This window comes from Brachyhypopomus gauderio, chromosome 9 (assembly GCF_052324685.1).
Source record: "Brachyhypopomus gauderio isolate BG-103 chromosome 9, BGAUD_0.2, whole genome shotgun sequence".
NCBI lineage: Eukaryota > Metazoa > Chordata > Actinopteri > Gymnotiformes > Hypopomidae > Brachyhypopomus > Brachyhypopomus gauderio.
In genome coordinates this window covers 11,192,423-11,219,995 of record NC_135219.1, presented here as the reverse complement: position 1 = coordinate 11,219,995, position 27,573 = coordinate 11,192,423, and the positions used below count along the sequence as shown (strand labels likewise).

The window sequence follows — 27,573 nt, the reverse complement described above, 5'->3', positions numbered from 1 at the left end:
TTCAACCATCTGTCCCTGTCTGCCTCGTCACCGTCCTGTTGAACCTGTCTTCTTTTTTGTGCTTTTGCTCCTCTTTTGTTCCTTCACTTTCTTTCCACTCCTTTCATGTCACTCTATCTCTCCATCTGTGCCTCTTATTCCAACCCCTTACCTTCTTCTCTTTCTTCTCCATATAGGGTTGTGTGTATGTGTGTGTGTGTCTGACCTCCAAGGTGTTGTGTAAGCATCTTAGGAACTGTGCCATGACACACACTGACCCCTCTCTCTCTTTCTCTCTCTCTCTCTCTCTCTCTCTCTCTCTCTCTCTCTCTCTCTCTCTCTCTCTCTCTCTCTCTCTCTCTCTCTATTCCCCCTTCCTTGTCTCTCTGTACATGTCTATCTGTCGGCTGCTTTTATATTTTAATATATATATATATGCATTTTGTGATTGCATTGAATTTGTAATGCAGTTATTTAGTTTTTGTTGGAGTTGTGGCAGATGTTAGATTAGCAGAAAGAACCTGCCTGCTCTTGCACTGGGAAAATGTTCTTAAGCTCTACTGCCCTCTGTTGAGCCCAAGTTGTCATAGCAGCATCAGCAATTAAGCTTGGTGTTACCTGATGTTTAGGAGCAAACACCTCTCAACATGCATCATTCTTCTTTTCTGTTAGTCCATATACTTGTAGAAGAAGATGACGGCAAAGTGGCTCGCGGAAGCATCAGACTTACCAGGAGACCTGTCAAGGATCACCTGTAACAGGGCTCCATATTACACACAAGTATAGTACAGAGTACTTCCAGCACGTCTATGTGTTACACCAGAGAACTACATAGTGACATTGGGGTTTGTGAACAATTTCAGTACATCAGCTCTAAAAACAAGCTGCAAATGTAACGCTTTTAATGACATCAGACCTCACAGACTGGGAACGTGAGAGACACGGACTAAAGGAGATAAGGGTGGGGGGAGTTGGGAGTGTGGTACAGAGTATATTAACATTTCTCTGCAGTTCAGCTGAGCACAAATGGCTTTTGGCTGAACTGTTGCAGCAGGAGAGAGAAACGCACCAGGGTGGATCTGGCTGACGTGTGCTGGGAGTAGTAACACTGAGGGGAACTGGAGATTGGGAGGATGAAGCCATGTGGGGCAGGAGGGGGCGGTGGAGGGTGGGGGGTGGGGGGGGGTGGTTGTTTGAGAAAAATTAGGAAGGAGCACCATCTTAAATGCGGGTGTTAACATGCTAACACGTGTGTGCAGTTGTCACAGAAGCTGTGAACTGAAAGCTGAACTGCTGATTGCAGCTCCCCTGAGTTCCTCTGTGTGGTGAGAGGACGGGCTGGACAGGGGACATGCTGGACAGGGGACATGCTGTACAGGGCTGGACAAGGAATGCTTTGTCTCACCTAAAGGTGAGCACTAATCTTAGCTTCTCGTGTACATGATAAGCATTGAGCTTTTTTATTCTAGTCAGTTTGGAACTGTTCCAGATGGAGGTCATTACAGTGAATGAGACCAAATAAACACGTTATGGACAAAGTTCAAAGTTCAAAACCCCTTTAAAATGACACATACTGGTGGCCATGTGCAGATCTACACAAACACATGCATGTGCGGATGCACACGTGGGTGCAAGCACAAAGCACATGGAAAAATCTGAGACAGCTGAGCACATACCACTGCTAGAGATGTTGTCCATCGTGGGGACACACGTGTAAACACACGGCCCAACATGAACACACACGGTCCTGCATGAACGAACGTTTCATGGCCAGCCTTGCACATGGGCTGTGTAGTTGCCCCGGCAACCATGCGCACAAGCAGTGAGGCTGTGACTGGCTTAGTCAGTGTGTGTATACAAGGATTAGAACCGAGTCAAGCAACAGCGGTCCCATCTGTACCCTTAGCAAAACAATTTGGTACACACACACACACACACACACACTTTCTTTAATCTCAGCCTTCCCCAGGGCCCTGATTCCACTGGTGAACCACGCTTAGCTAAGCAGAAGCTTCCAGTCAGAGAGATCACTGCCCATGACCCAAGACCATAACTACTGACCGTGAGTGCTCGATGCTGGGGGGCTTGCCTGGGTCAGAGGCTGCCCTTGTGTGTGTGTGTGTGTGTGTGTGTGTGTGTGTGTGTGTGTGTGTGTGTGTGTGTGTGTGTGTGTGTGTGTGTGTGTGTGTCAGATACAAGCTGCCCTGCACTCATGCAGAACCACATGTACTGTGCGAGTGCTATCATAGCATCTTAATCCACACGCGAGTGCTCACGGCTAAGGCTGCGTGACCATCTCTGGCTCCACTGTTCAGCTTCAGTCCTAGAAAGGGCGCCAGTCCCCAGCGCTGAAACATGGATACAGGGGCTGAAACATGAATACAGGGGTGAAACATGGATGCAGGAGCTGAAACATGAATACAGGGGCTGAAACATGAATACAGGGGTGAAACATGGATGCAGGGGTGAAACATGAATACAGGGGCTGAAACGTGGATGCAGGAGCTGAAACATGGATACAGGGACTGAAACAGGGATGCAGGGACTGAAACTAGATACAGGGACTGAAACATGGATGCAGGGACTACAGGGATTACAGGGGTTGCCTTGTGAGGCTGTTGTGTTTCTGACCTGCTATGTTCTTAGCACATATTCATCTGTTTGCTCAGTTCCAGACCCAACACCTCACAACACAGGCTTTAGCCAGTTCTCTCTCTCTCTCTCTCTCTCTCTCTCTCTCTCTCTCTCTCTCTCTCTCTCTCACACACACACACACACATCTGCTCCCCTTCAGCAGTCTCCATCTAACGTTGTACTTTCATTAGTTCACTCAAGCACAGTGCAGACCTGTCAAACTGCAAACTGTATTTATTGCTATGGTTTGTCCTGCTGTGCAGACATATAACCTGTCTACGAGAGGTAGTGCAGAAGCTGGCTGACCCCAGATCAGTTTTCCCTCTTCACAAGTGCCAGCTGCAGCACCTGAGGCAAAAGCAAACATCTGATCTCAGATCACCAGGTATAGGAACGCGGAGGCCAGGCACAGAGGGCTGTAGTGTGCACTGAGATGAAAGGGACAGGTTTATGGGTGTGTGTGCAACTCTGGAGGTGACGGGCTGAAGGCATTAATATTGCTCCACTCTAGTGGCAGCTGCACACAGACACTTGCACAATGAAATTAGTTTAGCAGAGGGGAAAGGGAACAACCTGCACAAGACCCCCGTTTCCCAGGGGAGTGGAAAAGAGAGCGCGCACCACTAAAGCAATCATGACCTCGTTTCTGACTCAGGACTCAAGATGTGAAGTGTGTTCACATGAGGTTGTGTAGCTTATTACTACATTTCATGACCTTTTCTTTGTAATGAATCATTTTACAATTATAATACTCCATCTTTCAAATCTGACTGTACAAGGAACTGTACTTTCATCAATTAGAAATGAACCATAATTTACTCATTACTGCTTTTGCCTAAACACATAAACAAATGTCTGAAAACCACTGAGTAGGTGAAGTCGTCTCGGATTCCGTGACTATTTGGCACGTTCGACCTCGTAAACGTTTCCAGACAGCGCGGGCTCTCCTTCACGCACGCGCACTGAGCTGTGAGAACTGTTCACACTACCACGTGACCAAAACATCACGCAGGACTCGAGGCTCTTCGCAGGTGCCGCGTGTGCGACATCAGCACGAGCGCGATCACGCACACAAACCGGCCGCTGAGAAATAAAGGCGCGCTCTGTACTCGGATGTGGAGGCTGCGGGCGTTCCAGCCAGGAAATGACATCAGAAAACTGGTCCTTAGACACCAGTCGCCAAGACACTTAATGCGTTCAGGAAATGAAAAACTAACTAGCAGAATGTTTGGACGTCTTTGTGTTTGTCTTTGTTCAAAGATAGTGAGTACATTGTAGAAATTTAAGCACATAAAAAACTGTTGACCAGTTTGCTGTACATGTATAATATATAACAGTAATAATATATTTTAATGCGAGTGTAAAATAATATCTTATATCAAGGGGTTTTAGAATGCCTGGAGCTTCAGCTGAGACCGTGGAACAGCCAGAAGTAACTGATCACAGATCAGAGTGTGATAAAAACAGTTGGGGAAAGGTGAGGACAGGTATACGGACATGTCAGAGCTGTGTGTGTGTGTGTGTGTGTGTGTGTGTGTGTGTGTGTGTGTGTGTGTGTGTGTGTGTGTGTGTGTGTGTGTGTGTGTGTGTGTGTGAAATTTGGTTTATGGGCATTCTGTCAATTCTCAGAGGTGAAGTGATTGTAGACTGTGTCAAGGAGTGACACTGCCATCAAGTGGTGTTTCTTGTAACTGCAGCCAGATCCTTCGCTGAGATGTGCAACAGATGACCAGTGTTCTCTATACACTCAGCAGGCGGAAACGTATGCGTGGTGTCTTGCTCGTGCTCCCCAAACACTGTCCAACGCTCCACTGTGGAGCGTAAATAACGTAACAGATGGTCTCCTGTCTCTACTGTGAGGAAATTCCTTTAGCATCAGAAAGTGTGTTTGTGTGTATGTGTGTGCGCGCGCATGTGTGCGTGCACGATAATGCAGAACCAGCACAATGGGATTTATTCTCACACATTAGGATGCACTGCTGGGAGAGCCAAGATGGTGATGGGGATCCCACCACAGCCCCTAAAACGATCCCCCACGACCACGACATGGGGCTGGCGGCTCCGCCACGACGGGACTTTTATCGTCCGCCCATAAAGCTTTCACTGCTCAGATCTGTCGTTTCCAACAACAAATGAAAGTGAGTCCAGTGAGTCTGGATAGGGACACTGTCGTCACGTTCTCGTGAACACTGGAGCCGAACCCAGAACCACACGCGGTAATGCCACTCCCGCGTCAACGCGCTACGCTTTCCAGCGTTCTTTTTATTTTTGCTAAACTTCCACAACAGCTGATGAACTGTTGCTCACTGTGTGCTTTTACGGCAGGGTCTCCTGCTGTGACCTGTGCAGCCCCTGTGATGGTTGTCCAACGTGTTGGTCTCTTCAGGCCCTTCCTTTGATCGCCTTCGTCTTTTACTGGGCTCTGGAAGCCCGTAAACAACGTCTGAACAACTGCTGATCTCGCTCGCGTCAAAGTGGGCCGAGGGGCCGCCGGGCCGGGGGGTCCAGAGATAAGCTCTGCACGTGTTTCTGGAGGAGTGAGTGGATTTTGATGATCAGAGAAGCATCTTGGTGGCGTTCACATTTGCTCCATCTGTCTCCTGGGTTTGATGTATGTGGCTAATGAGGGCAGATAAGGGCTCGAACTTTGTCGTGTGTACAAACACACGCTTCCACGCACGGCGGCCAGAGAGCGTGCTCGTTTGCTCGGACATTCACACATGCACACACCAGTGCCGTTCATAAGCCAGGATGCCCTCGCCTCGGCCGAGCTGACCGTGAGCAGCAGGGGAAACGTTTAAAAGTGCACACACACGTGTAATAGTTAGACAATACTGCATGGAGACTTGGGATGAGCAGGGGTCTAATATTTTAGAGTATTTCTGTAGAGGAGATGTGCGTGTTCATTTGCGATTATATTTATGTATGGATGTGTGTGTATGTGTGTTGGTATGATACAGTATAAATGCTTTTGCAGCTGCTCTATAAACCCCTGCTGGTGTACACTGTGGGGGAGGGCATCTAAATGTGACTTTGTGTATTTATTAAATACAGGACCTATTTGGACCAGAACCATTCCATTACCCCCCCCCCCCCCCCTACTGTTAGACCCACCTCCCTACCCCACACATCTGTTCCATTACCACCACCACTGCCCCTCAAACTGTGTTTATAGTAACTGCCCACAGGATTACCCTCTCTCAGACCAGAGAGTGCATTCGCTTTGGCTAATGGAGTTCTGTGCAGAGCTGCGTTTGCTGTCCAGGCAATGCTTTCCGTGCGAGGATCAAATCAGGCGGTTAACAGCAGGTCTCGGGGGCGTAGTGAGGCGGAGACGCTCACACCTGCACCACCCCAGTCTCACTCTCAACTCACACACGCTCCTGCTGTTCCCATTACACTTCATTGCCCATATGTTTTTGATCAGGCACTCGTATAGATGGCCGTGCGCTGTAGTCAGGACCTGGTTCAGGACCTGGGGCTTGGAGAACAGCTCTGTCAGTGATCCCCACACCTAACCACTTACATCTCTTCACTGTTAGTGATCCCACAACGGCCAGTAGCAAACCTGACATCAATCAGGGGGATCTTTCTCAATTTTGTTTCTCTCAAATTCTCTCTCTCTCTCTCTCTCTCTCTCTCTCACCTCCTCTCTTCCCTCACTATGTTGGTCTCAGTCCAGTACATAATCGCACGACTCCACCCAAACTTCCTGTTCCTTTCTCTTGATCTCACCCAGCTCCTCTTTTCTCCTAAACCTCTCATTCTTCCTCTCATCCTCTCTCTCCCCCTCTCCCCTCTGTCTGTCTCCCTCTCTCCTTCTCTCTCTCACAACTCCACCCTTGCTTCCTGTTGCTCTCTCTTGATCTCATCTGGCTCGTGTTCTTCTGCGCTGTCGTTATCTGCTCTCTGATTCCAGTCCAAGTGGACCTCACAACTCCTTCCTTCCTTGAGCAGCACAGCTCTGATCCTGGGTTGGTAAGGACTAATCAGCATGGCCGTCTGAATGCTGACTAAAACTGGGTGAATGTGGTCTTCACAGTGAATCATGTCTCTGTCTTTCCTGTTTATTTATTTTTGTTGGCGTTCAAATTATGGGTGTTGTGAGCAGTGAACTAACTCCAGTTCTGCTCACTGCAACCCTACACATCTTCATTTGGCCGATTACTCAAAGTACTGTTCTCAACAAGAAATATGGTTTGCTTTTTTGGAGGGCAGCGTTTTATTGCTACCTGGGCAGTTTAGCAGTTTTTTTATGTAGCAGCCAGCGTTCCAAGTGTGGCTACAGTTCAGGCGAAGTCAGTGTGAGCTCATAGTGTGTGTGTTTCACGGAGGGGTTATGAATGGAAAGACTCCTGTAAACTCCCCTCCCACTACACCACAGTGTCACAGTGTCTTCCATGTTGTTCTGTCTGTAAGTGATCACACTGACTGAAGAAAGTTAATTAAATTAACTTAACACTTCAGAGAAAGTGTAAAATGGCAGAAAAAAACGGTGGGAAGCCATTTTGAAATGGTGACTGTGGGGACCAGACGAGCTGCTATGAGGGACGCTGGCTGTCCACAGGATGAATATAGAGCAGAGTCTGTGTCTCTGGAGGGCGTCCCTGGCTTGGGACGGGCTGGACAGGAGGGCCGTGGAGTCACGGGTAATCACAGTCGCACTCTCACGGGGACCGAGCTATCATTAGTCAAGCCTGTGAAGCCAGCACTTTTTGGAGAGAAGTAGGTATGACCTCACAGACATGTTACGAGACTGAGGTGCAGCTCCTACGGTTATAACTCACCATAGAAAGATATCCTGCTACAAGGAGAGAGGTCAAAGGGTAACTGCAACTGTAATACTGGATAATTACACTTAAATCTGTGTGTACTTCTCAAACACACTCTCTTCTCTGTCTTACACACCGGATCTCTCGCTCTCTCTCTCTCTCTCTCTCTCTCTCTCTCTCTCTCTCTCTCTCTCTCTCCTCCTCTATCATCCTCTATCATCCCTTCCCTCAGTCTCCTAGGCGTTGTAAAGTCTAACTGAAGAGTCACTCCACAACTTTCTGTTGCAGATGTGTTTAACTAGCCCTAAGAGAGGTATTGAACTGCGTGCGTGTGTGCGTGAGTGCATGGGCATGACTGGCTTGTGATCGAGTGTGTTTACGTGTTACCTCAGTGTAGAACGAGCCAGGACAACGTCACCACACCCAGAACCCTCTGTACACCCATAAACACAAACCTGTCACATCAATCAATGTTCATGTTAGAGTGGGTCTGTGTGTGTGTGTGTGTGTGTGTGTGTGTGTGTGTGTGTGTGTGTGTGTGTGTGTGTTAAACATGTTAAATATAACTGATCATTAATGCAGTAACTGTTGCAGCAAATTCATGTGCGATTGCTCATTAATCCATGGAAATGAAACGTAATGTCTACATACTGCAGTGTTGTGAGCCTGAACTACACAGACTCAACCTGGATGGGCTTCGTTACTGTACGGGAGTCGTTACTGATGTCCAGGACAGAAATGTACAAACTGCAACATCCACCGTCTGCAGGCTCATCATCCTCATTCTCAAAGTCATCGTTGTGCAGAACGTAACTCAACAAAACCTTCCTCCATGCCTCAATGTGCAATTTAACACAACATGGACTTTAGACACATTGTGGCACAGTAAGACATAAATTACACATGTAAATAAGTGCAAATGGTATAAAATAGATTACAGATTACATACAAATTGCACTGGTATGTATGAGCAGTACAGGGTGTCTCAAAAGTAAATAAACACCCATATAAAGTGAAAACACTCGGTGAAGATACGGTGTTGTTCATCTTAAAGACAGAGGTGTTTGTTCTGGTATTCAGCCAGATGTTTAGGTGAAAGTTCATCAGTAACGGGGGAAATATAGTCTGGACACTCGTTTCATCTTACATGGGAGTTTCCCTGTAACATTCACTCTGTACATACACACTCCATCTTTTTATATACAATATTGTACATATGTAGAATTGCACTGTGTATGCAGTACAGCAGGTTGGTGGCAATGGCCTGAATCATGAATCCAAATTTTATTCCTCCAACATGTTTTATTTTTTTCACACTCTTTTGTATCTCATTATTCGTGTTCTATCTCAGCCAGCGCTGTGTCCATGTGGCCTTCATCGTCCCTATGAATAAAGAGAGATCAAAGGGGCTGACGTGGCTACCAATGAATACAGAGCAAAAAATATATCTCATTTGCATAATGCTATCTGAGCCTATAGCATTTATGCACTGGTTAGCCACGTTTGGGTTTTCCTTTTAGCTCCTCCTCCTTCCCTGCATTCATCCCAGCTTGTGCATACAGTCGTGTAATTGAAGGTCTTTGAAGTGTTCTGGTTGAAAATAGACTCCACATTCTTTGTCTCTATAACCCTTTCTCTTTTGCTTCTTCTTTCTTCATCTCTCTCTCTTCCTCATCCCTGTCTCTTCTTGATCCCCCCCCCCCCCCCCCCCCTCTTTTTCAAATCTTGCCTGATTTATGTGGTGTAGTGCGGTCGCCCGTAACACTGTCATCGTACTGGGTGATTTAATATAACACTGGGGCTCCACGGAGGGCCCGCAGCCAGATCTCTGGGTCTCATCTGGAAGGGGAAATGGCTCCGAGCCTGCCAGACGAGAGCTGGATCCGAACAGCCCCTCCGCACAAGAGGGAGCCATCAACCGCCCCCCTCGGGGAGAGGGAGAAAGAGAGGAAGAGAGAGGGAGACAGGGAGAGAGAGACAGAAAGAGAGAGAAAATAAGATTGAGTGATTGTATTGTGCATTTATAGATGTATAGATGAAGTATAGTGTACCAGCTGCACATTGGTGTCTGCACACATCAGTGTCACTCTTGTGTAAGGATGCTGAGTTTCCAGTAAAGTGACTAGTGAGTGTAGCTAGTGATACTGGTTTAAAGAACCTGTCCTGGTTCTAATTAATATTTGTGGGTCCTGCATATTTTTGCAGATTATTGCTAGAATACAGTGGTGTGTGTTTGAGCTTGTGGTTCCTCCAGAGAACGTGATGGTTTCTCAGTCCACACCACCAGATCTGCTGCATCCCAAACGGCCTCTCAGTAATTACATACACAGATAAACTCATGAGCCGTAGGGCTGCGAATTCAATCTCACTCTCAGATCTTGGGTATCGCATGCCTAGCACAGCTAGTTCCAGTTATCCCCTTACCAGTTTAGGAAGAACACAGAGATGTTTGGGTCATTGCAGATATAATGGTGTACGTGTGTGTGTGTGTGTGTGTGTGTGTGAAGGTAGGGAGGAAGACTTGTCCACTAGGATGAGAGCCATACAGACACCTTACAGACCTTTACAACACTTTGATGGCACTGATTCTAAAGCAGGCCATAGCTGCAAATGAGTTTATCACACACTACGCCACTGGAGAGCTGAGCGTGGAGAGCCTGACCACAGAGTTTGAGTGTGACACACCTGTAAGTCAGACAGCACATGACAGGTGACACCTGACACCACAGCCACAGTGTCACAGAGACTTGCAGGGTAGCCACAGATCACAGGCATCTCTGGAATGACTGGAGATCGTAGGTAAGACATTATAACTAACTGGGGAACTGCTTCTCTTTAATGAAGTATTTGCAGTGGAGATCATATGTTAGCCATTAAAGGAACTGGAGAACTGCTCTCTTCTGAGCTACTGGGGGTTCTCGAAGACCATTTCCTGTCAAAGTTCACCATTAACTTTTATGTCTTTTTCAACATGGAAAACCAAAAGGACTGTGTAAAAAGAACAGCCTTTCACTCGTCATTTCTCCAACCGTCACTATTTCTTCTACCATTCTCTTTCTTTGTTCTCTCTCCTTCCTCTCTCTCTCATGCCCTCCCCTGGTGGAGCGGGTCCTGTGTGAGGGGCGTAGTGTGCGTTGATGTCTGGACCGGTGCGCTGCTGTAAACGCTGTGATGTAGAGGATCGGGCTCGCCACCGTAAACCCAAAGAGCCAAGTGGAGCGAAGGATGCGCATGAGTTGGTAACGGACAAACGGGCAGACCCGACATCTGCTAGGAGGACATCCCCAGCCGCCCCTATATTACTCCCCTTCCTGTTGGGCCCCTCCGGGACGACCTGCGGTGATCCAGGGTCCTGGAGGAGGTGGCCTCCCTTGCCCCGTCCACATCACACCTGGGTAAACATTCCTCCAGCGGGTTTGGGGGGGTGGGGGGGGGGGGGGGGGCAGAACCACAGTCTGTGTTGGACCACACTGTCTCTGGCCAGGTCTGTGCTGACCCGAACTGAACCGCACCAAACCTTTGCGCCCGTCCGGGACGCTGCCCCACCCACACCGGGTCGACCGCACCCGGGGATGTCGGAACGCAGTGGGAATTTTCCATCCCGCTGTTTCCACCACCGGGAGCCCAGAAAACGCTTCCTGGCAGAACGCTTTTTCTTCCATACGTGTCCCACGGGAGGCGTTGCAGGACAGGATTACATGGGGCAGCTTCAACTCGGACGCCAACCATGTCGAACGTGGCCTGTGTGTAAGAGAGTCCACTGAGCAACAGCGGGTTTGAAGGGTGGGGAACGGGTGGAGAACGGGTGGAGTTTCCAGAAGTTCACTGATCTTTCCAGAGGGGTGCAATGTGGCAGAAAGCAACATAAAACAGTAATGCTTAAAGCAATGCTGAGATAATACCTGATGAAGAGATTATTACTGCATTAAGGGATAATACCATACTCCATCTACAGGGGCCACGGAACTGAAAAAAATGGAATTTAGTCAAAAAGAAAAAGATAAAAATAGTTAGAACTTTTTGCAGTTAGAAAGTTCTGCATATTACAACACAGGAAACAAAAACAGGGAATGAGAGCTCACTGCTCTATCTGATCACTGATGAAAGGAGACATAAAGGAATGACAGGAAACCTTCCTCTGAATCATGGAGATCTCTGAGTGTTTCAAAGCCTTGCACTGTCACTGTAGTCCTAATTTACCTGTTTATACAGCTGAATTGGCCATTATAAATACAGCAGCACAGGGCAGTGATTAACGTCTGGTTTCACCCAGATTAGCTTCGCCACTGCTTCTCCTGAGTGTCCTCTTAGTAATGTCAGCATCTTCAAAGGCAGGACATTTCATATGTCTGTCCGCTGTTTGCTTGCCTGCTGAGTACAATGTTAGCAGACTACCCCAACCCCCTGTGTGGAAATAATAATTTACTTTGAACTAAATTCTTATTTTACTTTATTGTGAGTCCGGTATGACCCAAGACTGTTCTGAATTGACCCAAGGACCCTGAATTGAGGTCTCAGAGAAAAGAGTTTTCAGAGATGTTCTCAGAGATCTCAACGTCTCTGGAATCACTCCACCAGTCACTTTTCCTGCCGAATGCTTGTCTTTTCTTGTCTTTTCTTGTTCTTTCTTGTCATCTCTCCATCACTTTCTTTCTTGTTCTCTCTTTTCTGTCTTGCTCGCATTTTGCGGAGGCTTGCTTTAGGCAAGGACCTGGAACGTTCCGCCACGAAGAGCTAATTAGTCATTATTCCTACCACGTTTCTGCTCATTAGCATGTATTAATTAGCTGGTGTTTATTAGCAAAAACAAGTGCATGGTGCTGGAATTGCCACTGGAGCTTTCATGAGTTCACCCAAGGGTGAAGGCAGTGCTCCTACCCAGACTACACACACATACACACCAATATCACCAGTCATGCAGACTCATCACAGTACACTGATTTAACCCATTGGGTATTATGGATGTATTTCCTTTCAGTGGTTTGGGCTCTTTCTCTCAGTCTTTTTTTCCCAACACTGAGGAAGAGTTTGTCACTTAAATTACAAGTCTTACAAACTGTCATCTAGGAAACTCATATGTACTAACTTCTGACTCTGAGACAAAACCACGTACTTCCGTTCCTTGTCTGCTATCCGTCTCCCTCGAATACACACCCTGTTATTTGTAATGTCTGTGCATGTCCCTTCACAACGTCCCTCACTCTGGCCTGACCTGTTTCAAGCCATCACCAGTGGAGCAAGAGTGCCATCTGGTGGCAGAGATAGGTAGTGAGGTCGTCAGCTTGAGCAACACTCCAAACCACAAACCAGACCCTGCTCTGCCAAACCCAAAATTGCTGCACTGCAGACAAGATCAAAAGTAGTTAGTAGTCACACTTTCTCTCATGAAATGCAATCACAAGTCGAAATTCATTTCGAGTTTTAACCTCACGTGTATCTACTGTTTCTCAGATCTTTGAATTCTGTGCCTGGTCCTGAACTTTGGACAAAAGACTCTCCCAATGATCTAACCATCTGAAGGTTGACCATGGTCCTTCCAGCCATTTCTGAGCTACCCACTGCAGGCGTAGATAGCTTGTTTCTTCTGATCTGAGAGCAGTTTTGATGCCTCTCTTGTAATGGTTAAGTTTAGATTTGGGAAGGGAGAGCCGATCCAACATTAGCAGAAAATTGCACGGTTCAAACCAAATGTTTTCCCAGAAGAATTACGCCGATCTTCATGAGCTGGTAGAGTGCTTTTGGTACATGACCACAGAGGATTAGCACAGGTCTGTACTGTCCTCACTCAGACGCATTCTTAGTGTGGCCTCAAAATCCATCCTAACCATTTGGAGATCTTGGATTTCTGCCTCAGCCAATAAAACCTGAGAGAACATATACAGAAAAGAGGGTTCGGTTCAGACAGCAACAGGACTAAAAATATCCTTGTGCCAGGGTATTTCAAGGCCTTGGGACAAAATACAACCATCTATTCATTTTAGAAGATGATTTATTTACCTTTGCTGTGGCCAGCACTTTATAATTTGTCGGTCTGATTCGGCCTTGAGGTATTCTGCAATTCCATCGCACCAGACTCCCTTTCTGGCTCCGGTGCCAGTGGGAGGTCATTTGATGCTGTGGCAACTGTTAAGTGTTGTTTTCGATGTGCTTAGAGATCCTTCCCTAACGACACGTCTCTGTTTCAGCGGCCACTGTTTGTCCTGTGTGCTCTCGATAACACTGAAGCCCAACGATGAGACTTGCACCCTGCACATTGTTTCTCTCATGTGCTTTATATTCGGAAGGCTCACAGAAGATTACAAAAAGCTCCTCACCAACCCCACCTTCAAAAGTGAAGATCTCGCAAGCTTCTCTGAAATCTCTGTTCAACCCTCTGATCCATGAGTGGTTTGTTTCCAGGATCTCTGGACACTTAGGACACTCTGGACAATTTGCTTTTTGCAAAACCTGTGTGTGTGTGTGTGTGTGTGTGTGTGTGTGTGTGTGTGTGTGTGTGTGTGTGTGTGTGTGTGTGTGTGTGTGTGTGTGTGTGTGTGTGTGTGTGTGTGTGTGTGTGTGTGTGTGTGTGTTAAAAGCACAGCAACTATTTGAGAACAGCTAGAAATAGCACACCCAGTATTAATTATCATGCTCAAGTCACTGTGGTGATTTATACCACACACTGCAGTCAAGGGAACATGCAATTTATTGGAGTGTATTGTGTGCAGGTGGGAGAAGCTATACCTGATATAGCTAATAACGCAAACTCAGGACAAATATCTCCCTCTCATATTGTAAACTGCTGTGTGTGTGTGTATGTGTGTGTGTGTGTGTGTGTGTGTGTGTGTGTGTGTGTGTGTGTGTGTGTGTGTGTGTGTGTGTACTCCTACATCAAAGACATGCTTGTCAAGAATCAGGCAGTTGATCAAATTGTAAAACATAAGAAATCAAGAAAAGGCTTGCTGGATATTTTGTTGATCACCCTTAAACTTTAAGAATTCATAATTTGCAGTCACACGGTTTTGAAATCGTAATGGGCATTTTATTAATGACATATCTGTTTGGATTGCCAGTTGTTGCTATTCAGCAGCAATTCAATGAGGAATATTTAGGAAAAAGCATTGATGTACACTCTGGAACTTTGGAACTCCATGGAGTTAATGTTATTCTTTAAACATCTATAAATTTGAAGATAAACAGGTTTTACCCCAGAACCTCAGATGCATTTTGCTTACACAGCTGATGAAAGACCTGTCTGTAAGGTCTTGTTTCTCTGGGAACCTTTTGCACTACACTGAAGTTTTTACTACCTCTAGATCTTTAACTACACTCAGCAGATACTCTCTGGAAATCTTAGATAAATCAGCTATGGGAATGAGCGGGTAGGGGGCAATAGCAAAGATTGTATTTTTTTCCAAACATACCGCTTTTATTACACATGTAATAAAGTTATGGATTGGTGTCTGACGAGGACTGCAGTTGAAAACGTTTCTTAAGATTTCTTCAGTCGCTTTGCGGAGTGTGGGTGACACCTAGTGGACAATGTCAGAAATTATTTTAAGAAATCGGTGAAACAATAAAATTGCAATGAGCTGTTTTGAATGCTCTTTGTTTTGCACAGAGCACATATTGGAAATATTAGAAATTAATTCTGTTACATCAGTAAAAATGTTCATCTTAATTGATCTAAGACTTTTTTGAGCACCAAACTAAAAATGTCACTCAAATCCTTGGAAACAGGAAAAGCAAAAGTCACAATTCACCTAAAACTTTATTAATACATCCAGAAAAGGCTTTTAATAACACTCACACACAAATCACATTTGATTCATCAGTTGTTAGTTCATAATTTTTATCATTAACTGTGTTGTTTTGCAAAAACATTTTGTACTACCACAAAAGAAAATCATTAAAAATAGAAGAGCACCTTAAAGACATAAAAACCTAAAGCTTAAAAACCTTTTTAAATGTTTTCAGTGGATCTATTTTGAACACTGCAAATATGACATCCAAGTACCTTTGATGAGAAGTAAACTCAGTACTTTAGCACCAGTGGTAAGAAAGACTGAACTGCCAACATAAATGTATGTATCAACAACAGTTCATCTGGTAGTCTAACCAGCCCCTCAGAGTGTTGATAATCCTCTCATCACGAGACCAAATATTATCAAATCACAATTAAAATTTTCCTATTCTTTACGTGTCAGAATAAAGTTTCTGCTGGAGATATTTCAGTCTTTGAACATTGTAAGCAAAGTCTGTAAATGTCACAGTGCTGTAAATTAAGTATGACTGGATAAATTCTTAGATTAGAAAGAAAGAAAAAATTGTTCTCTTTTTGCTCTGGACTCTTGAGGGGCCTTACACTCAAGTACATGCAATGTGCTTCTGTGGAGACGGCCTAGTCCCTAACCTACTGTAAAACAGCACACCTTGACCCAGTGAACCTGCTACACGCTGTACACAGCACACTGGAAAACCATGTACATGTAAGAATGAAGACAGAGCACTTTCACAGCTCTACCAAGCTCTTAACCGCACACACAGCGCACCTCAGCCTTCAGCATGGAGCATGGAGCAGGCTTCTCTTCTCTTCACAGTGAGGCGGAACCGTGAGCTGCTCACAGAGAGCATTAGCACACCAGCCCTCCACGATCTCCTGTCTCCTCTACTGCATGTTCCCACTTTTCTGATGCCTCTGACTTTGGCTTCATGTAAAGAAAGATGTTTCAAGTACAGTAATAAGTGCCAGTCCGTATGCTATGGCTTGGTAAACTTCTGATGTTTGGGAAAGCTGGTAGGTCAAATGTAGGTTTTCTGGTTAACAAGTTAACAATGTTAACAAGTTAACAAGGCATTTGTAAAATTTGTTATTCACTCTACACAAGATATAAAAAGAGTCAAAGGGAAAATAATTGTGTTGAAATTACAAAATGTTTTGAAGCATATTTAATACTCCAGAAAAGCTGGGGGGATTAATTTTAAAGATTAAATTCACAGGCGACTTGTTGAAAGACGTCCAGGGGATGGGCTCCGACTACGGCTGGGTATCTGAGAGAGAGAGAGAAAGAGAGAGAAAGAGAGAGAGAGAGAAGAGAGAGAGAGAGAGAGAGAAAGCTATCTACAGCGTCCGTAATGAAATAGAGTAGTTCTTAACTTACACTCAGACCAAGAAAGGATGTGCAAAAAGAATACAAGAGTTAATGTTCAAATTACAGTAACACACTAACAAAATAACAAACAAACAGCGGAGAAAGTTGAAGCACGTTTAGCTGTGACTGGCATAGTTGCGTCTCCAGTCATCAGTGGCACTCACAAGTGTGCGTGTAGGGCTTCCTGTACGAGAGCGAACAGGACTACAGCTTCGACTGCGGCTCCTCCACTAAAGCACACAGCAGGAGAGAAACAGCGTTAAACACTAACACACAGCACAGACAAACACCATTACACACTAACACACTGCACAGACAAACACCACTAAACACTAACACACAGCACAAACACCATTACACACTAACACACTGCACAGACAAACACCACTAAACACTAACACACAACACAAACACCATTAAACACTAACACACTGCACAGACAAACACCACTAAACACTAACACACAACACATTTAAACACTAACACAGCGCAGACAAGCACTGTTGACACTAACACAGCACAGAAACACTATTCAACACTAACACACACAGTGCACACAAACACCATTAAACACTAATGGCAAACACTATTCAACATAAACACACAGCAGACAGCAACCATTAAACTGTAAAAGACACAGCACAAACACCATTAAACAGTAACACACAGCATATAAACACTGCTAAACACTCAAAGAAGGAAACACTAGTCAACACTAACACAGTGCAGACAAACACCATTAAATAAGAACACACAGAGCAGACAAACACTGCAAAACATTAACACCAAGCAAAAAGATTTGCATGTTAGTACTGTTAAATACTAAAAGCACTGACAAGTGCTGACAGTGTTAAACACTAACATATACAGTCCTGTAAAACACTCACCATAGGCAAATACTGTTAAACACTTAAACACACTGAACACTGCATAATCTTTATGTGTGTGTGTGTGTGTGTGTGTGTATGTGTGTGTGTGTGTGTGTGTGTGTGTATGTGTGTGTGTGTGTGTGTGTGTGTGTGTCTGTATGTGTGTGTGTGTGTGTGTGTGTGTGTTTGTCTGTATGTGTGTGTGTGTGTGTGTGTGTGTGTATGTGTGTGTGTGTGTGTGTGTGTGTGTGTGTGTGTGTATGTGTATGTGTGTGTGTGTGTGTGTGTGTGTGTGTGTGTGTGTATGTGTGTGTGTGTGTGTGTGTCTGTATGTGTGTGTGTGTGTGTGTGTGTGTGTCTGTATGTGTGTGTGTGTGTGTGTGTGTGTGTGTGTGTGTGTGTGTGTGTGTGTGTGTGTCTGTACCAGTGATCCTCTCCTGGTGACGGCCTCTCCTTTCACTAGGACCATATCTCCCTCCATCAGTGCAGGCCACACGTGATACGACACCAGTGGAGCGGTGAACTCTGAGTCGTAGCTGCGTCTGTACCTGAACCAACCAGAACAAACACAGCTGTCCAAATCTCACAGAGCCCACACGCATCCACAGTATCCGTCTCCGTCATTTCGCATGCGGTCTGACTTGGTGTCGTTGTAGAGTTCTCCGTCGGTGCTGAAGGCCAGGTCTAACGGCGGGTCCAGCGTCTGCATGGCGAAGGCGGTTCTGCACATGTCTCTGATGAAGCTGCTGATGAGCAGGAAGTCCACCTCCGGGGGGAAGGAGATGCGCGGGTTCACGTTCATGGCGTTGATCACGTCCTACGAGCAGAGACACACGTCACTGTCATCTCCGCTGTGAGACGCTTGCAGCACGGTGATACAGGCATGCGTACACATTATATCTGTGCAGTTAACTGATCCATACCCAACAGCATCTCTAATTTGTCTTATAATTTGTAGCATGCGTGTAAGAAACCCTTAATAAACTGGCCCAGGCCCAGGTGAAGAGCGTACATCAACGCTCTTCTGGACGTCATACAGGTCGAGGTTCCGGACGATGTAATCCACTACGGCCTCCTCCACGGTCTCGGGGCCAACGTGTGTAGGGGAGAGAGTCTTCCTCACGCGCAGCTTGAACTGACGATAGGCCAGTTTGGCGGCCTGGAAAGACTCCTATTGGACAGATAAGTTAGTAGATTCGTTAGATAAGAGTCAGCGTTTATTTTGCATTTGTTTTGATATATGCAGCTATGCATCATGATGTGTTGTAAGAAAATAAATAAAGTATAGGTGAAATCTTTGGGCTTGGTTAACAGATATCCTCAGACATACCACATTTTGTAATATAATCTATAGTGTGTGTGTGTGTGTGTATGTGTGTATGTGTGTGTGTGTGTGTGTGTGTGTGTGTGTGTGTGTGTGTGTGTGTGTGTGTGTGTGTGTGTGTGTGCTACAGGAGTTGGTATAAGCCTTCATAGGCTGTTCGTACCACGGTGGCGATGAAGAGGATCTTCTGCACCGTCTCCAGGTCGTCAACGTAGCGGTGCAGGAGGCTCTGGGCTTCCGGCCTCTCGATGGCGTACAGGTCGGAGAAGCGGGACACGAGGCGGGCGTGGCGGGCGGAGCTGGTGATCTGGGCACGTGTGGGGGACTCGGACCTCACAGGGCTGCTCCTACGGGGGAGGGGGCTCGGGGAACGACTCCTCACCAGCCTGCAGAGACCCAGCGGAGGTGCTCTGATGTTCAGCAACTGCTCTTGTCTCCACTGTCCGATCTAAGAGTCTCCCATCCCATACTGAGGTGTGTGTGTGTGTGTGTGTGCGTGTGTGTGTGTGTGTGTGTGTGTGTGTGTGTGTGTGTGTGTGTGTGTGTGTGTGTGTGTGTGTGTGTGTAATTTACCTTTCCTGTAGCATGGATTTCTCAGCAGTGAGAAAAGTGACCTCGTCTCTCAGTAATCGGACCTGCCTTTCATAGTCCTCCAGCACGTCCAGCTTCCTCTTATACAGCTCCATCTGCTCATAGGCCTCCCGCAGCCTGCACCAACAGGCATTAGACATGGGGCTTTACGCTGGCGAAGGCAACCCGCCCCCACATCATGCAACTCTTTAACAATGCGTCTTAATTCTGGCAAAGGCAACCCGGCTTCACATCACGCAACTCTTTAACAATGCGTCTTAACTCTGGCAAAGGCAACGTGGCTCCACATCACACAACCCTTTAACGATGCGTATTTATTCTGGCAAAGGCAACCCAGCTCCACACCGTGCCCAGAGAGAAGGGGGTTGCCAGTCATAAATGAAAATATCAGCAATAATGTGTTAAGGTTTTCTACTGATGACCCAGTACTCATTAGTCATATACCAAATATGTATTTCTCATACAATATGACACACCAAAGTCGAATTCAAATGTATTATAATGCTTCGCTACACATGTTGTTGCAAAACACCCTTGCATATGTACAGGTCCAGATTCTCATTAGAAGAACAACCAACATTGTTGTAGCATGAAAGTCTGTAGAGGTCTCACTAGAATACCGCACACAGTGCCAATGTCTGATGTCCCTGACCCTCTCCACACCTTCCCAACACAATAGTGCACCGTGGCCATGTTTTCTACATCTGCTTTGCACGCTCAGGTTGGCGACAGGTATGTGACTCACTCGGCTTTGAGATGTAGGATCTCGTCTTCTGTGGCCAGAAGTGTAGTGGCGGACTTATTTTTGGTGGAGTCCAGGTCAAATTTAGCGTCAGCTAACCTGGAAACACATGCACATACTACAGGGACCTATGGGTGACCGTCCTGAACACTGTTGTGTGGTACAGCTAACGTCACGGTTAAACAGCATGATGGTGTACTGACTGCAGAGGTGCAGGTCTGTGGTGTGTGTAAACAGGAGATACTGACTCCTGTCTGATGGAGTCCAGCTCTATGTGTGTAAACAGGAGATACTGAATCCTGTCTGATGGAGTCCAGCTCTATGTGTGTAAACAGGAGATACTGACTCCTGTCTGGTGGAGTCCAGCTCTATGTGTGTAAACAGGAGATACTGACTCCTGTCTGGTGGAGTCCAGCTCTATGTGTGTAAACAGGAGATACTGACTCCTGTCTGGTGGAGTCCAGCTCTATGTGTGTAAACAGGAGATACTGACTCCTGTCTGGTGGAGTCCAGCTCTATGTGTGTAAACAGGAGATACTGACTCCTGTCTGATGGAGTCCAGCTCTATGTGTGTAAACAGGAGATACTGACTCCTGTCTGATGGAGTCCAGCTCTATGTGTGTAAACAGGAGATACTGACTCCTGTCTGATGGAGTCCAGCTCTATGTGTGTAAACAGGAGATACTGACTCCTGTCTGGTGGAGTCCAGCTCTATGCGAGTGGAGCACAGCTGTTCCTCCATCTTCAACATGTCACTCTCATGAGACAGTGATAGCTGCTGTAGCTTCCTGTCCTTTTCCACATTGTCCTAACCAACACACACACACACACACGTTATTATACACACATATGAGTTAATTATTATACACCCTTTATTTTACTAACATCTCCCAACAAGTACTCTAGAATCTAGAACGATGCAACATTGAAATTTATAAACGCATATTTAGAAACTGAAGACATAAATTGACCTGAATAAGGTTGAGACTGGTGTCTGGGGACACTGACGTGGATGCCATGGAGAAGCAGCTACCTAACCATGGCAGTAGGCGGGACTTAAGGGTGTCCACTCCTGCATAGTGACCACCTGAGAGACAGAGAGGAGTCTCAGAGGCACAGAGGAGTCTCAGAGGCAGAGAGGAGTCTCAGAGGTAGAGAGGAGTCTAGGAGGTAGAGAAGAGTCTCTGAGGCAGAGAGAAGTCTCAGAGGTAGAGAAGAGTCTCTGAGGTAGAGAAGAGTCTCTGAGGCAGAGAGAAGTCTCAGAGGTAGAGAAGAGTCTCTGAGGCAGAGAAGAGTCTCTGAGGTAGAGAGGAGTCTCAGAGGTAGAGAAGAGTCTCGGAGGTAGAGAGAAGTCTCAGAGGCAGAGAGGAGTCTCGAAGGCAGAGAGGAGTCTCGGAGGCACAGAGGAGTCTCGGAGGCACAGAGGAGTCTCAGAGGCAAAGCACAGGAACAAAATGCATCAGAACAAAGATTATGTGAAAGGTGGACAGGTTGGCCACGCCCCTGTGGTATTGCTCTCAATGAGGTTGAAGAAGAGAGTGAGCTAATATTAGGTACTGGGCAACATACCTTATTGAGAAGTTGACATAATATTTTCATAGCACCATGTATAAAAACGTCATAACGCATAACTGGGTGAGGTGAACAGAGAAGTAAGAGGATGGTGACCAGAGGGGACAGACAGTGTTCAGGACTGGTACCTTCTTGTGCAGTGAGGTTGAGGATGGTAAACAGCTGCCCCTGAACCTTAGAGGTGACTTCCAGCAACTCACAGCAGCGGGTCAAGCTCTGCTCACACGAGATCACCTGCCGAAATGGACCTGAATAATCCACTGCTGAGATGCTTCCCAATTTAAATTTTTTTTTATTATAAGAGACTAAGGAGCTTCACATGAATCTCCACTTCAGGCAATCTCCATCACTACAAAACGCTTATTGCAGTCAAGAACAGGCATTTCACATTCAACAGTGACTCGGGATTTTACAGCTCTAGGCCATTCACAGATTACAAGACGAGAGGGGGCGTGCACGTTTCCTGTAACCCTGTCTAAACGTGCACAGGAACGGCACCAACGTTGCCCTGGAAACCGGCGTCCATAGTAACCTAACTTTGCAGCGAAATCAATGCAATGAAAATGAACATTTCATTCAAAACTTCATGTGTACATAGCAGTGGTTTAGGCTGTGTGGTCATTGCTGATATAGTGACCTAGCTAGTTGTATTCTCCAGAGGATATAAAACTGTAATAACGTGCTTACATACATGCTTCCATTATCACTAAACTGAAAATAAACAAATAACTCAAACACTACCTTACATGATCACCCAAACACGATTCCCCATTTCAAATGGAAATGAAAAAATCAGCTATTAAATATAAACACGGTTAACAACACCAGCTATGCTTCTATCGGTGAATGGCCACAGATTTGGACCAGTCATGAACTATGGATCACTTACGTGATAGTCTTTATACCAGGACTCCAGTTTCTGCTGCAAAACGCTGTATGAAGATGTGTTAACCAGCCTCCGCAACGTGTCTGCCATCTTCGCGATGACTGCCACTTAATCTCGTCCCGAAGAAACCGTGGGACTACTTAATCCGGCGCGGGCACGCCCGTGGCGGTGGCGCGCTCCATGTTTATACCTCTAGTTAAAAACCAGCACACGCACACGCTCACTGTTCCTGCCCTGGACGCTGGATGCTACGGACGCACTTTAGTTGTAGCAACGAAGTAGGTTTGCCCGCCTTCAGGATCTGTGGATATGCAGTTCCCATATTCACAAGGACGACCAAGTCATTCTTGGTATTGAAAAACAAATTGTGTCCCTTGAACTTCGAGCGCCCGGGCCACAGTTGAAGCAGAGCAACAACTTGAGACCGCTGAAACATCATACCGTCAAATACCGACAAACGACGCACACGTGGGTGTTATATGTCATGCGCGCGACGGGGATTATTTACCCGCATTAGGGGTGTATTGGGTGTGATTGCTGCCCTAATACACATTAAAAAAAACATTCTAACACACATAATGTGAATAAAACACACACATCATATCACATAATATGCTAACATAGAACAACTTTTATTATATTTTGGGTTCATTTTAGAGTTTAGTTATTAGGAATATTTGTTTAAATATTAGTCAAATTTGTTGTAATTTGCAAGAAGAGAGAGAGAGAGAGAGAGAGAGAGAGAGAGAGAGAGAGATTATATTCCAACCGAAATGTAAAATAGGAATATAGCCCCAGATGTTTGGGGGAAGCCCGCTTGTGCCGAGCCTCAGGTCAAGCTTCCACTTGAATGAGCGCTGCTATATTTGTGCTTCCCTTTTCTGGAGAGCTCATTATAACCACTGCTCCTTATGGCAGGGACCGAACCATTTGAAGTACGCTGGATATGTGGTTAAATATCTGATTTCTTGTGCGATATCCCAGTGTCAACTATAGTTATGTGGACTCATATGCTTATAGTTTTAACTCCACTCATTTTTATAATTCATTTTGCGTGATTTGTTAACGGTTCTCTCGACACCCAAGTGGTACCGCCCAACGTGTGTTCGGCGCTGTCAAAGCGCAGCACGGGGAGGGAGGGTCAACATGGCGTCGGAGCAGGTCTGTTTTGAAAATGTATCATCGTAGACTGTTACATCTAACATTTGAAACGGTTGTTTTTTTAAGAAATGTACATTGTATTTAGCTAATCTCAAATATACCTACGTTCAAATACGCCTTTGCTATGCAAATGTTCTCTGAACTAGTCTCTCTTCTGGCATTGCGGTTTTCTGCGTGGTTCGCGTCCAACTGCTTTATGGAAAAAATGACTAGTTTGGAGCCGTTTCTGTTCTGTTGTTGTTTTGTTTAATCTGGTGGTGACAAGATTTATTTCGTTGATGCAAAAAGACGTGGGGCTCTTCATTTATTTTTATTTGTGACTTTAAAGCAGGATCGTGTGGTTTATTTTTAGTCGTTCCGTTTCTCTTGCTCAGACTGCATTCCTGAAGGAAAGCGCCGCTCTGCGTCTCATTTAGGAATCTAGGATAAGAACATTTAGAGCACCTTTCTCTACAGGACTTAAAGATCACTGTCATTTTTATTTATTTTATAGTAATATTAAATTGCCTATACAAAGTAACGTTATACATTTAGTCCTTAACGGAAAATAAGATTATACCGATAATACAGTTGGTATGTCGTGGTCAGTGATGTCGGTAACGCGTTACTTAGTAAGGCGTTACTCCAATCTTACCACTTTTTCAGTAGCGAGTACTATAACGAGTTAATATTTCCAGTCCAGTAATCAGATTAAAGTTACTTATCCAAGTAACTGTACATTACTCTTTTTATTTCCCTTAGTAAAATATATATTTTTGCTTTCTTCTTGGCTCAAGTCTCCAGAGAATTGGAAAAACTAATTTTGCTGCTGAATGTAACTACTAAAGTAACTTGTAATATACTGTACATAGTTACTTTTAAAATCAAGAAATCAGTAATTAACTAAGTTACTTTTAAAAGGAGTAATCAGTAATCAGAAATCGGATTAATTTTCCAAGGTAACTAAGCCATCACTGGACATGGTTTGGTCGCGGTCTGATATTTTAAAAAATGTCAAGTGTGTAAGGTGAAAAATACCAGGGGACGTTATAACAACATTAAACTTTAACAAACATGAAACATTTCAGTAGGCTGATTCATAAAGTGAACACTAGGAAAGGTTGTAATGGCGTTATAATAAATGTTGATCTCGTAGTTAACACTGTCAGAAATAATGTGTCAAATTACAAAAACATTTTTTCTTTACCTTTATATTTTGAATGGTTCTGGTAGCACATAATTTTGTACCATATTAGTACGTAAATAATAACAGACTGAAATTGTTTGAATTTTTTTTTTTTACAGAACACAATATGAGTGAACTTGTTTTATTTTTGAATAGAGGCTCATGGGAGTACTCAAGTAGTGTTGGTTATACATATATCATGTCACTGTAGTAATTTTGGCTCTTTACAAAATGCATCATTTTATATGCAGGACACATACAGAAATACCCAGTAATTACGACATAAAATTTATTGTTATCAGCAGAGAGTCAGACTTGTCATTTAATATTTGTATGTGCTTCCTGTCCTGAAGGAGAACTCCAATGGACCAGTGAAGAAGTCCATGCGGGAGAAGGCCATAGACCGGCGGAACGCCAACAAAGAACACAACAGCAACTTCAAAGCGGGCTATGTGCCCATCGAGGAGGAGCGACTCCACAAAACAGGACTGCGGGGTCGTAAGGGCAACATCGCCGTCTGCGTCATCGTCCTCCTCTTCCTGCTCGCGCTCATCAACCTCATCGTGAGTGAAAATGAGTTACACCAGCGGTCTGAGCGTCTGTGTGTCTGTCGGTCGCGCGGGAAGACGCAGTTGCACCGTATAGGTTTTATCCTAACGGCTCCGCCCCTCCCCTGGTCTCCTGGGCACTGTCTCTGTCTGGCTGTGTGGCAGATAACCCTGGTGATCTGGACGGTGATCAGGATAGGTCCTAATGGGTGTGACAGCATGGAGTTTCACGAGAGCGGCCTGCTGCGTTTCAAGCAGAAGGCCGACATGGGCGTCGTCCACCCCCTGCACAGGAGCACTGTGGGAGGGAGGAAGGACCAGGACCTCGTCATCACCGGCAACAACAACCCGGTGAGCCTACAAGACAATCCTAGCCAATCACATGTCGGCACCCTTATATTCCTGCAAACTTGGTTGATGGATTCACTTTTCACGTTTGTTTTTACCATTACTTGAGGTAATTATAATAAAACAGCTGGGTAAGGTTTCAAAATACAAGTGTAATACATTTATGCAGGTTATTTTGGGGCACTGATGCCTGTTTTTGGGGCACTGATGCCTGAGTGTATGCTCAGTGCAGTGTGTCATTTTATGTGTGTGTCTGTGTGTGTGTGTTTTGCTGTATATGTGCACTGTAGGTAGTGTTTCAACAGGGCAACACCAAGCTAAGTGTGGAGAAAGGCAAGACGTCCATCACCAGTGACTTGGGCGTGTCCTTCACAGACCCACGCACACAGACCACCTTCTTCAGCACAGACTTTGACAACCATGAGTTCCATCTGCCCAAACAGGTCAAAGTTCTGAATGTGAAAAAGGCATCCACAGAAAGGGTGAGGTCTGATTCTCTTCACTCCGTCCACACTAACATGAGCAAATAGCTCCCTTTACCACAGCCATCACCAGCCACTGCAATTACCTGATGTTACAATTAAGAAAGAATGTTAACATAAGCTTTAACATGAAAATGTAATTCCACAGATCACTAGCAACGCGTCCTCTGACCTCACAATCAAAGTTGATGGTAAGGCCATCGTCCGTGGCAACGAGGGCGTGTTCGTCATGGGCAAGACAGTGGAGTTCCGAATGAGCGGTGACATCGAGCTCAAAGCTGTGAGTCTTGTCTTCTTTCACACCAATTCCTACCTATATTCACATGAATCCTGAGCTGCAGGACACAGGAGAGCCCATGGTTGTGTTGCACTACGAGTGCGAGCGTCTGTTCCTAAAACACGCAGACTAGGTCCAAGAATGCCAGTGTGCTTTCTGTAGAGTTTTAAGGTCATAAATCTAAATGCCCTTGAATTAAAGCATGCTTCAGTTCTTGAACAAGATGCTTGAATTCGATTCACCTCATTCGCACACTGCCCAAATCTAGCATGTTACAGTATAGTAGTAAAGCAACATGAACAACAATCAGGCTGCTTAGGTTGCAGTGTTTATGTAGTGTTGGGCATCTCAGAACCCATGTCATACATATTTCAGTAAAGCAGTTCTGTTTGTGTCTACGTCTTCACACGTGCAGCAGTACCTCTCTGATTCGGGTCTTGTGGGCTAACCCATGGCTTCCTCCTCCGTGCAGGAGAACAGCATCGTTCTGAATGGCTCGGTTATGTTCAGTCCCACCCGCATCCCCAGTAACTCCCTGGGCAGTGAGTTGTACTTTGATGAGGGCCTGGAGAGGTACAAGTTGTGTGTGTGTGCTGATGGGACGCTGTTCAGAGTCCAGGTCAAATACCACAACATGGGTTGCCAGACGTCAGATAATCCCTGTGGAGCAGCGCACTGATACATGAGGAATTCCACTGGAAGTACACGTACATACACACACACACACACACACACACACACACACACACACACACACACACACCCTCACACACCTGTCCATGTTAAAGTTAAAGCCTAACCTATGTGAAGATAAATCAAGGGCGAGTTGTGTACTTCAATCTGCTCACGTTCACATACTTTCGTTTTGGTTTTTTTGTTATTTTCACATTGAGTTCTGACCGTTTTCATAATGTCATAACAGCATGTCCACTCGCAGACCCCTCAGACTTATGATGTGTGTAAGTCACACTTTTTATAATCACTTTTAACTATTAAACCTCATCCTACAGAAACCCTCATCTTTTTTATTATGGAATTATTTAGCCAAAGAGCTGCCTGTAATTTATCATTGGGGTTCACTACATGTGGTAC

General features: G+C 45.4%; 2 protein-coding genes across 4 annotated transcripts; one reads left to right on the top strand and one right to left on the bottom strand.

The window, feature by feature from the left end:
* Positions 1 to 15,139: 15,139 nt before the first annotated feature.
* spata18 (spermatogenesis associated 18) lies at positions 15,140 to 22,917 on the bottom strand. Of its 3 annotated transcripts, XM_077017092.1 has the most exons (12): positions 22,504 to 22,917; positions 21,743 to 21,848; positions 21,014 to 21,129; positions 20,732 to 20,850; positions 20,046 to 20,141; positions 19,283 to 19,417; positions 18,873 to 19,095; positions 18,398 to 18,556; positions 18,027 to 18,202; positions 17,810 to 17,933; positions 16,681 to 16,746; positions 15,140 to 16,415 (listed from the first exon to the last, which is right to left on the bottom strand). In XM_077017092.1, the coding sequence occupies exons 1-12, from the start codon at positions 22,588 to 22,590 to the stop codon at positions 16,359 to 16,361; spliced, it is 1,464 nt and encodes a 487-aa protein (XP_076873207.1). In that variant the 5' UTR covers positions 22,591 to 22,917; the 3' UTR covers positions 15,140 to 16,358. The 3 variants fall into 3 exon arrangements, with proteins under 3 accessions (XP_076873207.1, XP_076873208.1, XP_076873209.1); XM_077017093.1 differs by lacking the exon at positions 16,681 to 16,746; XM_077017094.1 differs by lacking the exon at positions 20,046 to 20,141.
* A 613-nt stretch (positions 22,918 to 23,530) lies between these two features.
* Positions 23,531 to 27,498, top strand: sgcb (sarcoglycan, beta (dystrophin-associated glycoprotein)). The gene is made up of 6 exons (XM_077017091.1): positions 23,531 to 23,661; positions 25,180 to 25,389; positions 25,540 to 25,725; positions 26,013 to 26,204; positions 26,353 to 26,484; positions 26,954 to 27,498. The coding sequence occupies exons 1-6, from the start codon at positions 23,647 to 23,649 to the stop codon at positions 27,158 to 27,160; spliced, it is 942 nt and encodes a 313-aa protein (XP_076873206.1). The 5' UTR covers positions 23,531 to 23,646; the 3' UTR covers positions 27,161 to 27,498.
* The last annotated feature ends 75 nt before the right edge of the window (positions 27,499 to 27,573 follow it).